At 40.4% G+C, this 13,690-nt stretch overlaps 1 protein-coding gene across 1 annotated transcript in view; it reads right to left on the bottom strand.

Moving 5' to 3' along the window:
• Positions 1-5,145: 5,145 nt before the first annotated feature.
• The window catches only part of NPEPPS (aminopeptidase puromycin sensitive), a 65,478-nt gene continuing 56,933 nt past the window's right edge, over positions 5,146-13,690 (bottom strand). The window contains exons 20-23 of the mRNA XM_037149896.2: positions 10,207-10,314; positions 9,305-9,460; positions 8,991-9,038; positions 5,146-6,707 (exon numbers count right to left, since the gene is read on the bottom strand). Coding sequence (XP_037005791.1) covers positions 6,555-6,707; positions 8,991-9,038; positions 9,305-9,460; positions 10,207-10,314 — 465 coding nt within the window. The 3' untranslated portion in view covers positions 5,146-6,554. The remainder of the gene's footprint in view (positions 6,708-8,990; positions 9,039-9,304; positions 9,461-10,206; positions 10,315-13,690) is intronic.

Raw genomic sequence — 13,690 nt, 5'->3', positions numbered from 1 at the left:
TTAAATTTAATTTAAACTTAAATAGCTGCCTATGGCTATTTTATCCATATCGTGTTTGGACACACAGGTCTAAAAGCTTTCATTTGCTGGGAATAAGAAGAGCGCCAGCAGGGACAGGGAGAGAAGACTCGATTTGGAAGCCAAGATATTTACGTAAGTCGTGTACTGTTGGTAGTACGTGACTTACCCAGCAGAGACTGATCCAGGAGAGATAGTCTACGTACTCTCTTACTGTTTTAAGAATGAAGGGCGAGGAGACACTTGTTTACACTTGTAAAGGCCATGGCATTAATTCCATCTTCAACACCCCTTCTACATTCTCCTCACTTTCAAGTGCTTCACTGATAGAAGAGGGAACTGACCTATTTGAAAAGCAATAATCTCATTCATCTAAAAACTTTAAATGTTTTGTACTTCTTGTAAACTGTTTCTCTCCCCTCCATATCTTGTATTCAATGTTCTTGTTTTGAGACTTCTCCTGTCAACCCATCAACCATTCCGTGTATGATTTTCTTCTCAACTTTTTAAGAATGTCTGTAAGATTCGTGTATATAATACAAGCCCACTAATACATTAGACCGGGTTGAAACTGCAGTGTAATGTAATGTAAGTGCACGATGTGCCACCTTGATGAGAGAGGCTGGAGTGAGTTGTGGGTCGGGGTGTGAGGAAAGGCAGAGTTCTCGAGAGAACCGCGCTGGTACGGTCAGCTGAACTCCAGCAGGCCTTTTTCTTCGTTCCAGTTGTCATCTTAACTGGTGTAGAACGTCTGCTGTCGGCTGCTGGCAACTTTCCCGAGAAAGCACAGATTATGATAGTAAGCTATGTTCCTTCTGTTGCTAATTTCACCCCAATGTTGGAAGCAGAAGTTCACTAGTAAAAGCTAAAGCTGCCAGACACCAGCAATAGAATCACAGAAGCAATCAGAGCCCTTGACAAATGGCAGTGACAACCCAACCAACTTTTCTCCCTCCAGCACTGCCATCCATCACGCTTGCCATCAAATGTATTGGCAGCACAGCTGGTCTCTGATTTGGTTTCCCAGGGAAAGCAGTTGTTTGCCCTTGCATTTGAATCCAAACACCCTGACCTGCTTGCAGGGTTGGTACAAGAAGGTGTAGTCCATCCTGGTTGGGTATTCTGCACTGCCACAAAGATAGTTTTATAAACAAAACAAAAACAGTTCCGAGATGCTAAAACTATATCAGATATGTTGTTACTCAGTCAAAAATGGTGCTGTAAGTATAGATTCAGCACTATAAACATATTGCCAAAAGTTTGTTTTTCTGACTTGCTGAGAAAAAACATCATTAACCCTGAAAATGTGGCTCCAAGTCTTTCTGATAACATTCTAGGACCTTTCTGCAGAATACAATAGAAAGGATTTATTTAAAGCTATAGAACTCATTTTACAACCCTCAAATTGCAGTGCAGACCCGTACCTAGAAATTGTCAGTTAAGAATTTACCCAACACTAGGACTTCCGGCCAAGATGGAGGTGTAGGTAGAAACACTGTACCTCCTCGCACAATCAAATTTAAGGACAACAAAGATTTAGAAACAAAAACACAAGAAAAAACAACAAAACTGAACTGTACAGAAGTCCAACAATGAACCATTCACCCAGACTGGTAAGAGGGGCAGAGTCAGCAGCTGGAGGGGAGGGGTCTGGGCAGGAAAAGGCGGTGGTTAGTGACCTGGGTGGGCGCAGGGATGAAATGAGCAAGCCCAGTGAGGCTCGCAAGGCGGCTGGCTGACCACAGACACACATTTGTGCACAGATAAACCAGGCAAAAAACAGGCAGTAAGAGACCACGCAACCCAGGGCCCCAGCAATGGGAAAGCCTAAAAGCACCAATGGGAAAAACTTTCAGGGGTTGAGGTGCTGGGAGAGGCTCCCAGACTCACAGGAGGGTTTTTTTGAGAGACCACAGGGGCCTAGAATGTACACAAGCCCATTCACCGGGGAACCAGCACTAGAAGGGCCCAATTTGCTTGTGGGAAGTGGCAGAGGGACAGAAATCCGAGAGTGAGCAGAACAAACTCCATTGCTCCCTCTCTGATCCCACCCCAGTCACAACCCAGTGACTGGGTTGACTCACCCTGGTGAACACCTAAGCCTCTGCCCCTCCTACATAACAGGCGCAACCTGACCAAAACATCATGGCTCAAGCAGAAAAATAGCTCAATGTCCCAGAGCCAATAAGCGACAAATAGATAGCTAACCTGTCAGATGCACAGTTCAAAACACTGGTGACCAGGATGCTCACAGAATTGGTTGATTTTAGTCACAAATTAGATGAAAAAATGAAGGCTACACTAAGTGAAATGAAGCAAAATACAGAGGAAACCAACAGTGATTGAAACAAAACTGAGACTAAAATCAATCAAGTGGACCAGAAAGAAGAAAGAAATGAACAAACAGAAAAGAATGAAGAAACAAGAATTCAGAAAATGAGGAGAGGCTTAGGAACCTCCAGGACATCTTTAAACATTCCAACATCCGAATTATAGGGGTACCAGAAGGAGAAGAGGAAGAAGAGCAATAAGTGGAAAACTTATTTGAAAAAATAATAAAGGAGAACTTCCCCAATCTGGCAAAGGCAATAGACTTCCAGGAAAGCCAGGAAGCTCAGAGAGTCCCAAAGAAGTTGGACCCAAGGAGGAACACACCAAGGCACATCATAATTACATTAACCAAGATTAAATGGAGAGAATTTTAGAAGCAGCAAGAATAAGGGGACAGTCCCCTACAAAGGAGTTCAGCTGATTCAGACTGTCAGCCGATTTCTCAAAAGAGACCTTACAGGTAAGAAGGGACTGGAAAGAAGTATTCCAAGTCATGAAATCCAAATACCTACATCCAAGATTGCTCTATCTAGAGCAAAGCTTTCATTTAGAATGGAAGGGCAGATAAAGTGCTTCTCAGATAAGGTCAAGTTCAAGGAGTTCATCATCACCAAGCCCTTATTCTATGAAATGTTAAAGGGACTTATCTAAGAAAAAGAAGATAAAAAATATGAACAGTGAAAGAACAGTAAACTCACAGTTATTAACAACCACACCTAAAACAAAAGCAAACTAAGAGAACAGCTAGATCAGGAGCAGAACCATAGAAATGGAGATCACATGGAGGGTTAGCAACAGGGAAGTGGGAGGAGGAAAAGAGGGCAGAAGGTACAGAGAATAAGCAGCATAGACAGTAGGTAGAAAACAGACAGGGGGGAGGGCAAGAATAGTACGGGAAATGTAGAAGATAAAGAACTTGAGACACATGGACATGAACTAAAGCAGGGGAATGGGGAGGAGGGGGTGTGCAGGGTGAAGGTGAATGAAGGGGGGGGGAATGGGACAACTGTAATGGCATAATCAATAAAATATATTTTAAAAAACAAATAAAAATAATTCACCCAACACTGCCCACTGTTCCCAAAGGGCTTTACTGCTTTATCAAAAAATATAAAATTCCCTACAGTAATTATCATATCAACACATTCATCTTTTTAACATTCTGATTTCCACTAAAACTTTAAACCAAGAAATATTAGGGAAAAGGCAAGTCATTAAGTATGTTTAAAGCTATTGCCTGGGTAGAGTCTGACTGTACAGTCTTCTAACTGTGGAGTCATGACACTTAGCTGGGAGAACAGATTTTGGACGCTGTCAAGCTTGGGTTAACCACTGGTTCTGAATGTTATTTGAAGTATTAACTGTTTTACCTGATTTTTCTGAGCCTGCTTTTTCATCTGTAAAAGAAGTATGTTAGCTATGATAGGGAGCTATCCAGGAGACAAACAATACATGAAAACATCTGACACAAAAAAGGTTGGATTAAGACCTTTAAACATCAGGACTATGGTGCCCAAATCAGGCAAGATATTAGCAGAAAACAGAGAACACACTCAAACTGGGTTACTTGAGGAAGGTTTAATAAAGGGACTATTTACAAAGACATGAGCAGAGTTCAGGGAAACCAACCAGGATTGATGGAATATTCAGAGCTAGTGAAGGAGTTATCCTTTCTGTCCCTAGATTTGAAGGGGCAAAGAGGAGGAGCTAGAAGCTAGGGAGGGCTGTGTAGTAGGAGTCATGGTCTTTGGTAGAGAGACACGGATAACCCACGTGACCTGGCAACGAGGAAGGCGGGGGAATAAATTCCCTGACCATCCTTTTCTATGCCTTTTGAGCTTGAGGATGTTACTATGGTAACTGGATCAACACAACCTGAAGTGACAGGGCAAAAGAGCTTGTTAATGCCATCCACCTGGGTCAGCAGAGGACGTAAGTAGTTCTGAAGGGAGAATGGAAGATATTCAGCACAACCTCTCCCCCAACATAATTCAAACCGCTGAATTGTTACACACAAAACTTGCATGTATGCTGAAGCTAAAATATTTTATTCTTAGAGAGGAATGGGGAGTGAGGGAGAGAAACACCAATGTATGGATGCCTCTCTTGCACCACCGCCCCCGCCCCACTGCCTGGAACCTGGCCCTAAGCCCAGGAATGTACCCTGACTGGGAATCAAACTGGCGACCCTTTGATTCACAGGCCAGCACTGTCTGGCACTCAATCCACTGAGCCACACCAGCCGGGGCTAAAGTTATTTTATTAAAGCAGAATTCTCCTCAGTCTTGTGCATCTGCTTTGCAGGTGCCTTAAACATATGCCTAGACAGCCTAGCAGGGGTGTCCAACCTTTTGACGTCTCTGGGCCACACTGGAAGAGTTGTCTTAGGCCACACATTAAATATGCTGAGGCACATAATCACAAAAAAAATCTCATAATGCTTTAAGTAAATTTACGATTTTGTGTTGGGCCGCATTCACAGCCGTCCTGAGCTGCATGCACAGGGACACCCCTGAACAGGAAAGCCCTGAGCTCAGCACTGAGCAGGAGGAAGCCTCGGTGGTCTCGACTCCTGAATGCCTGCTCTAAGCAGCTCTAAGACTTCTGAGAACGAATTTAGAAGGAACATTAGGGTTTTTCTACTTAGGTTCTATTCATTAGGAATTTTGGAACTGGATTTTCGTTGACCCAAATATTCTATGGTAGTAAAACTTATAATCCTACTGAATGATAGCAAAGTTTTCAGTTTCTTATCAAAGAGATAAAAGAATGAGGACATCGATTTCACATTGACATTTTTATTAAAGCCAACTGTTTTTTTTAATTATTATTTTTTAAAACAATAGCACAAAAATGTTTCAAGGAAGCAGTCTCACAATCTGATGACCTTCTGAAATAGTTAAGCCACACCAAATATGAATTCCTGTTAATAACACAAAAATATTTTTAAAAGAAAAATAAAAGGAAAAGGGAAAAAAGAAAAGAAAGGAAAAAGCACAGGGACAGAGAAAGGAATGAGATTTAGAGTTAGAACTCACTGGGTTAGGTAGGTGAGGCTTGTTAGTAGGATACACTGTTGAAGCAAAGAGTGGCACACCACTGGCTAGAGTCTTTGTCGCTGCCTTTCACCAGTCACCACTAATATATGTAGGCCCTGTAGCGGTGGCCACTGACTTCTTACATGCCCCAAATGAACCAGAAGAAGCCAGTGTAGATACTGTCATAAAGAGGTTTCACAGTTGGCCTAAGACAACTAAGACCATTTTCAGCAGAATAACCTCCTTCAGAAAGTTCTGGCTGAAAACCTTTTTATTTCTATTGTCTCACTTATATGCCTTTCAGGGTTTTTAAAAGTCATTTAAAAGGAAAGAAAAAACGTATATCAGTTTCTCTTATTTAATGTGGCTATAAAAGATGTTTCCTTATTATTTCTTATCTAAGAAGGACACCGGGGATGGGTGCTGGGGGTGGAACTAAGGGGAGGAAAAAACCTGGACCAGGATAGGTCATTTTTTTTTTCTTTTTGGTTTTCTTTTCTTTTCTTTTTTTTTTTTTTGGCCAAGGGGTCACACAGAAGGGAAGGCAAAGAGGAAAACTACAATCCTTGGTCTGGATTGAGTTATGCAGGAAAATGTCTTCCTGATCAGTCCCCATGCCAAAAAAAAAAAAAAAAAAAAAACCCACTTGGAATTATGCACAAATTCTGCCTATGTTATACCAGCTATCAGCCTTTCATGTTTAACCATTCCCTGCAAAGGACGCTACCCTGGGCTTGTAGGCTGCTTGCAGAACCCACTTCACAAAAATCCTCTTCACCCAGAAGCCTCTAGTTTCCTTTCCATAGGTTATAAAAACAGAACATCTGTCATTAACAGGAGAGTGTTAAATACTTTTAACCACTGACAAGGCTTCAGGAAGTTTCACAGTTTCATTATGCTCTATTTTTATTACTATCATATTTACATTTTTATTTTTTATTATTATGTTCTTTTTTTTTTTTTTTTTTTTTGCTGAATTGCTGACTTTCCTTTTTCAATAGATTTTAATTCTGGAGTGTGAGCAGGAACCAGTTAACTACATTCATTGTCCAACCCCCACTGGTTTGAAAGAAGACTCCAAATTCTTGGTATATGAATCAGCTGTTCGGTAGCTCCACCTTATCCCTGCAGTGAAGCAGCAGAACCGCAGCACGCCATGCTCAGGGCTCACGCTGTGGGTGGCGAGGCCTTTCGCTGAAGGAGGTACTGGTGGATGCTCTCAGCATCTCGCTTTAGCCAAGCAGCATTTAGCAGGACATTTTCACAACACTGCTGGATGGTACGCTCAGCTGAAGGAGCTGGGTGACTCTCGAAGAAAGCCTGGTATAAAACAATTCAGACTGTAGGATCATTACTAGCGACGACAGTAAGAGGTTAGTATCACAGGTCATGAAAAAACACCTCTGACAATTTAGTACTGCGACTCCCAGATGAAAAGAAAAGCCGCAGGTCCTTGACCTGCCTATAGGAATTCTCCCCTAAGTATTATATGCTTAAAACCTAATCGAAAGTTAACAGGAGAGACAAAACTTACAACCTTCTTTTAGTCTCATCGACCAGTGGTTAATCTAGGCTTTGGAATAAGGCTTGGGGCTTGAATCTAGGCTCGAACACATACTAGCCTATGACTTTAAATTAACTGTTTTCTCTGTCTGTTTTCTCACCTATGAGGAAATATTTAGTCCGGAAGATTGAAGAGTCAACCCATATAAACCATCAGTGTAATACTTGGCCCAGAGAACTTAGGACTCAACATGTTTTGGCTGCTTCAAATAAAGGTTTGTAAGGGATGAAGAAACCAAGGAGCTTACACTGCCACTACACCCTAGTAATTTCATACTCCACTGACTCACATTTTTCATGTAACTGCCTCTGATTTTATTATAATTTATTACTGATTCAAGATTGAATTCATTTTCTAATGACATCTACCTGGTTTCATAGAAAACAAAGCCAACTCTTAAATACCAGCCAGCAAAAGGATGGGGTCTTTCCTTTGAACTAGCAGTTACTAAAAGAGAGAATGACTAATTCATCACATTAAGTCTGGACCTTTTAAAAATCCATAACCTGCCCTGGCTGGTGTAGCTCAGTGGATTGAGCACGGGCCTGTGAAGCAAAGGGTCACTGGTTCGATTCCCAGTCAGGGCACATGCCTGGGTTGCAGGCCGGGTCCCCAGTAGGGGACACATGAGAGGCAACTGCACATTGACATTTCTCTTTCACTCTTTCTCCTTCCCTTCCCCTCTCTCTAAAAATAAGTAAATAAAATTAAAAAAAATAAAATGAAATAAAAATTCATAACCTTATTTACATAGGTGATAAAGGCTCCTGCTCTGAGGCTCCTTATCATGATTGGCTTTTTAGGGCCCAAGTTACTTCTGTAACACCACCGCCATTTACACAAGAGAAACCTGGGAATTATCCTTGACTTTCCCCCCAGCTGCCAGACACGTTTACAACACAGAGAAGCCACTCAGTAAATACTTGTTGAATTAAAGATTAACAAAATCAGGCCCCTAAATCTCGTTCATTATTTCACCTCTTCCAAGCTACTGTATCATTCTTGCTTGGAGGGTCAGCTTCCCCACACCTTTTCCCCCTTTCAAACTATTCTCCACACTGCAGCCTGGCCAAAATGTTTATAATACAAATCAGATCAAGTCACTCCTCTGTTTATAAGTCTTCAAGGCCTTTTCATTCTCTGGAAAAGTTTCATACGACCTACGAAGTCCTCCATGGTCTGGCTTCTATTTACCTGTCTTACCAGCCTCAGCTTGGCCACTGCCCTCTCCTCCAAACCCATCATATGCGTCTCCCCTTTGGAGCACTTGTCTTTACAAATAAGCTGTTCCATAACAGTGCACAACACTGAATAAGGCAAAGATCAAGTCTTTCACTGTTTTCTTAAGATCTGAAATCTTAAAATCTTATTCCGGCTCAGACAGTGAACCAGGTATGGAATTTCCAAATCCGCACCTGATAACCACCTTGTCTTAGGAAAGGTGAAGGTGAAAATGACACTTTATATAAATACTTCACAATTAAATGCAAGGGGAGGCTTAAAGTTAAGATTTTCCTAACTTTGATTGTAGATTTCTCCCCCACATGCTGAACTTTATCACTACACTGATTATTAACCTTTTAAAGGTTAAGAGGGAGAATTCCTACATAGTCACATAGGTTATTAGAAAGGGAAAAAGAACTAATACCAAGGACCTGCTCTGTTCCAGCCCCACTACACTACTTAATCTAAATAACAATCTTATCACCCCATTTTTCAGATAAGAGATAAACTCATAGGGGTTAAAACACTTTAAGAAAAATAGCCAATGCAGAGCACAGCTTTACACCCAGGTCAACTGATTCCAAGTTTCCACATTCTTTGAACCATATTTCAACTCTCTCAGAGATGATTTCAACTCTAAATTCTTCAGGCATTAAAGAATCAACCTAAGCTGTCTTTCTCTAAGCCAAGGGGAAAAAAAAAGAGAGAGAGAGGGACACACTAAAGTACATTACCCCAACATGCTATGATTATAGGTTGGTTAGTGGTTTTGTTTACTAGATTGAAAAGTGAAACGTTAACAGTACTTTCCTTACCTTAACCTCTCCAGCCATTTTATCAACTGCAAATCCCTCAACTGATAGCTGAAAAAACAATGGTTTAAACAGTAAGTGCAACTGAAAGAGGCTTGAAGCAAACTTCATTTACCCTAAAAACGAATTATTCTATTCTCTCCTAACTTCAGTTTGTTCTAGAGGGTGCAGGATGGGTGATGAAGAAGTACTTTAATTAGGCCACTAAGGAAACTCTGAAAGAGCAATGACCATAATCTATGGGTCTAGTGAAGCATGAATGTCTCTCAATAACATCCATGATAAGCAAGCTACTCAAAATAAAAATCTTCACATACCTTTATTAGTCTGGATATTAAGAAACCTCCCTGGTATCGATTATAAAGTTCTTCCCAGTTGTCCTTTATGAATTTCCAAGCAGCCTTCCTTCCATGCTTGCTGCCTCCAGCCACTCCACCAATTACTGATACAGTGTCCTGTGGACGTACCTCTTCCTAAAAATAGAAAGAGAACTAAAAGTCTCTGCATCCAAAACATCTTCTGGTGCCACAAAGGGCAAATGTTGTTGGGGTGCCCTGTTTTAGGAATAACTGGCACCAGAAGCTTCCCACAAAGGGGACATTTAAACCAAAGGTCGGCCAAAATGAGAATAAGGCATTGAGATAGCTACAGACAGGCTGTTCAACAGACACTTGCTTGGGCTTCTTCTACAGGGTAAGAAAGGGAAGAGGCAGAAAGCAGGCACAGGGATAAGTCAGCTTTCCAGCTTCTTTCCTCTTGCAGCTATTCTGACTCTCATCACTAGAGGAAGACAGAGGTCAGTAACGAAAGCTCGTTCCAGTTTTCCTAGACCACCAGTTTTCAACTGATGTGCTACAAGAATTTTTAAAACATGAAATATCTGACTATTTAGTCAGGCGTACTGGCTTCTTTTCCCTTAGACTTATTCTGTCAAATAAAAAAAATGACAACAGTCAACACAATAATTGCCATTCGTGTGAATGAATCAAAATTATACCTTTTTCTTCCCAGATTGGCAAAAAATTTATTTTTGGTGTCCCACAGTAGTTTAGTAACTAGTTTACGTGTGCCGCGAGATGAACGAGGCTGAAAATCACTGTCCTAGACCGAGGGGAAGCCTTACTCTATGGTTAAGGCAAATCAGGGAGATGCTCAAAGACACTGGCCATGGATCAGTGGGTAGCAATTCCCTCTGAAAGCAGTTTACACTGTAACTTACTGAAAGTGCAAACGTGAGGACTTTTTGAATCAATTCAGGTGAAGGAGTGGCCCCAAGGACTCTTTCAATTCTGTTTTTCTCTTCCTGCATATCTGCTTGTTTATGAAGCTATGGTGAAAAAACAAAGACAGAGGGTTAACTCTCCCCCGGAGGGTATGCACATGCTTATATGAGCTTCGTCCCCAATGCGATGAAACTTTCACTCCACATTCTCATTGACTAAGACTGCAGGGTATGAAACAAACATAAGAATACTTTTCAAGATGTTTGGACACTAAGTCCCTCATATGTCATTTTAGTAAGTCACTACATTTAAGTGCTTTCTATATGAATGGCTTGTCCTCAGTCTACATCAAGTACAGCTTGTATCGAGATCTTCATGGTCAAATTCTTTACATCACTGGTGTCTGACTAATGTTCTGTATTATATGAATAAACTTATTACTAATCCACTCATGGTCATCAGTATATTTTACAATAGTGAAAACACATAAAATGAATTATTGAAAATAACATTTTAAGAATGTTTGATGACATAAATGTGTTCTTGATACAGTAACTGGAAAAAGGAGAGAGACAAAGCAAAATGATTCTAAATTTTTAAAAATTTAATGTTAAGGGGAGAAATCTCTGAAAACACACCAAAATGTTAACATTAATTAATAATGGTTTCTGATCAGTGACATCATGCATCATTACAGTTTTTATTGTTTTAAATATTTTATTTATTTTTAGAGAGAGGGCAAGGGAGGGAGTAAGAAAAGGGGAGAAACACTGATTGGTTGCCTCCTGTACATGTGTCGACCAGGGACCAGACCTGCAACCCAGGCATGTGCCCTAACTGGGAATTGAACCAGAACCTTTCGCTTTGCAGGGTGATGCCCAAACAACTGAGCCACATGGGTGAGAGCTTTCATTACATGCTAAAACTGCAGTTAGCCGCCCTGGCTGGTGTAGCTCAGTGGACTGAGTGTGGGCCTGTGAACCAGACGCTCACTGTTCGATTCCCAGTCAGGGCACATGCCTGGGTTGCAGGCCAGTTCCCAGCAGGGGATGCATGAGAGGCAACCATACATTGATATTTTTCTCCCTCTCTCCTTCCCTTCCCCTCTAAAGATAAATAAATAAAATATAAAAAAAAAACTGCAGTTAGCAGCACATGCTGAATGAAGAAGAAAACAGAGAAGCAAAAAGAAAAAAACTCAAGTTGCTATTGTATGTATGTATCAAATCAAAAATAGATCACATTATAAGTGCTATTTTTGTGACCTGATATTTTAAAATTAGAGGTAAGTTTTATTTTCTTCCTTCTAGTTTCCTAGTCTTTAAGTCATTCATAGTTAATACACAATATCTTTTTTCATATCAGAAAGACATTACATATTTTTAAAAATTGGAACCATAAATGTGTACAAGATGCCTCTCCAAGACAATTTACAGCCTCCCCCAATCGTTTCCGCCCTCAGAAGGTTTAGCACTGACCAGGGTCTGGAGACCCCATCACAGCAACTAGCTGCCTCCTCCTTTCCTCTGGACTCTTCTGAGCAGCAGTGTGGTAAAGTCGGTAGGAGTCTGGACACCTGGGTTCTATCTAACTAGCTGTGTGATCTTGACTAAGTCCTTAACCTTTCCTGGTCTCAGTTTCCTCATCTGTAAAATGAGTGGGGTAGACAGATGATTTCTAGAGTCCTTTTGAGGTCTAGTATTCTAGGTATGAAAATGCTTTCAGGAAGCATTTTTTTTCCTCCAAAGAGAACCTGTTACACTAGTCCACTAGATGGCACCATAACACCCATTTCAAATGTACTTTGAATTAAAGTTATTTTTTTATCCTGCCTCATTTCTCCTAAATTATGAACAAAAACAATCCTCCTCATCTCTCATCAATTGTTTGTATGAACTCTGATTTTGTTTTCATGAGAGCTCTTTCCATAGTACAACTGAATTATTGTGAGCTCCCTTGTGTTACCCAGATGCAAATTCTCGTCAAATACACATACATACGAGTATAAATTCTTAAAAGAATGCCATGACATGAAAATGTCGAGGTATCTGTCATGAAAATTTCAGAACCTACTTTGTCTCATACTCTTTATGAAATAGTCAAAACCCACAAAATATCGCATTTAGTGTGGGAAGAAATACATGCTTTATAGTGAACATACAGGTTCACAGAATATTTAGAATGAGAAGGGACCTTACTGTCATTTACTTGAAAAGTAAACCTAAAGTGTACTCATACATTGTTAGGAAGGAAACCCTTCACAAAAGGGCTAAAGGAGTATATTTTGAGATAGTGTATTAAATAAAGTTTATATTTTTCAGAACTTTCTAATCTTTTAAATAGGATTTGCTTAAAACTAAAATATCAGAAATTAGATTTGCAATTCTGATCCACTTGGGATCCAAAAATTTATATTATATTATATTAATTATATATATATATATATTAATTATATAGTATTTATTATATTATATTATGAAGTATAAAAGCATATCCCACACATATCCTGTACCCCTGAGTGGGGAATCTTTCAATAATGGGCTTTATAGATCTGATCGATGATTTGAGTACTTAGGCACATTTTGCACATTTTATTCGATGGTAATAAGTAGACTCAGCTCCCTTCACTTCTTTTTTTTTTTAAATTTTATTTATTTATCTTTAGAGGGGAAGGGAAGGAGAGAGGGAGAGAAACATCAATGTATGGTTGCCTTTTGTGCGTCCCCTGCTGGGAACTGGCCTGCAGGGAACTGGCCTGCAACCCCGGTATGTGCCCTGACTGGGAATTGAACCACAATTGTCTGGTTCGCAGGCCCGTGCTCAATCCACTGAGCTACACCAGCCAGGGCCCCTTCACTTCTAATACAACCAATATAGTCACATTATTCCTTAGACTGATAACTACACAGACAGGGACTAAAGACATTGCTGTTCCACAGTATTAGGACTTTCAAACAGGTCAGTGCCATTATAAATACATGGAAAGTTTAGCCTATATATTTTTTAAGCCAGAGTTTAATTATATGCCAGCCACCCTGGGAAAACTACAGAGGCTATGCAATTAGGTGAATTAATTTCTTGTCCATTCATAAGAGGCACTGGCATAGTTCAAGCCCTTGAGATACCTGATCATCTATCCCTTTTCTAAGCACAGAAACAAACCTTTGTTTAAAATGGGCAGAACCCCAAGTAAGTTTACTCTGAAGAGGAAAATTTTAAGAACATGACTTGAGTAATCAAAATTAATGAACATTTCAGTGTTAAGACTGCAGATACAGCCCTGGCTGGTGTGGCTCAGTGGATTAAATGCCAACCTGCAAACTAAAGGTCATCTGTTCAATTCCCAGTCAGGGTACATGCCTGGATTGCCAGGCAGGTCCCCAGTTGGGGATGTTCAAGAGGCAACCAATCAATGTATCTCTCACACAATGCTTTTCTCCTTCACTTTCTCCCTCTCTTCCCCATTCTCTAGAAAAAAAA

The sequence above is a fragment of the Artibeus jamaicensis genome, unplaced genomic scaffold (genome assembly GCF_021234435.1).
Source record: "Artibeus jamaicensis isolate MK-2021 breed Jamaican fruit bat unplaced genomic scaffold, CSHL_Jam_final contig_1998, whole genome shotgun sequence".
NCBI lineage: Eukaryota > Metazoa > Chordata > Mammalia > Chiroptera > Phyllostomidae > Artibeus > Artibeus jamaicensis.
The sequence above is the reverse complement of the archived record's forward strand: the minus strand, read 5'-3'. Positions and strand labels throughout refer to the sequence as shown.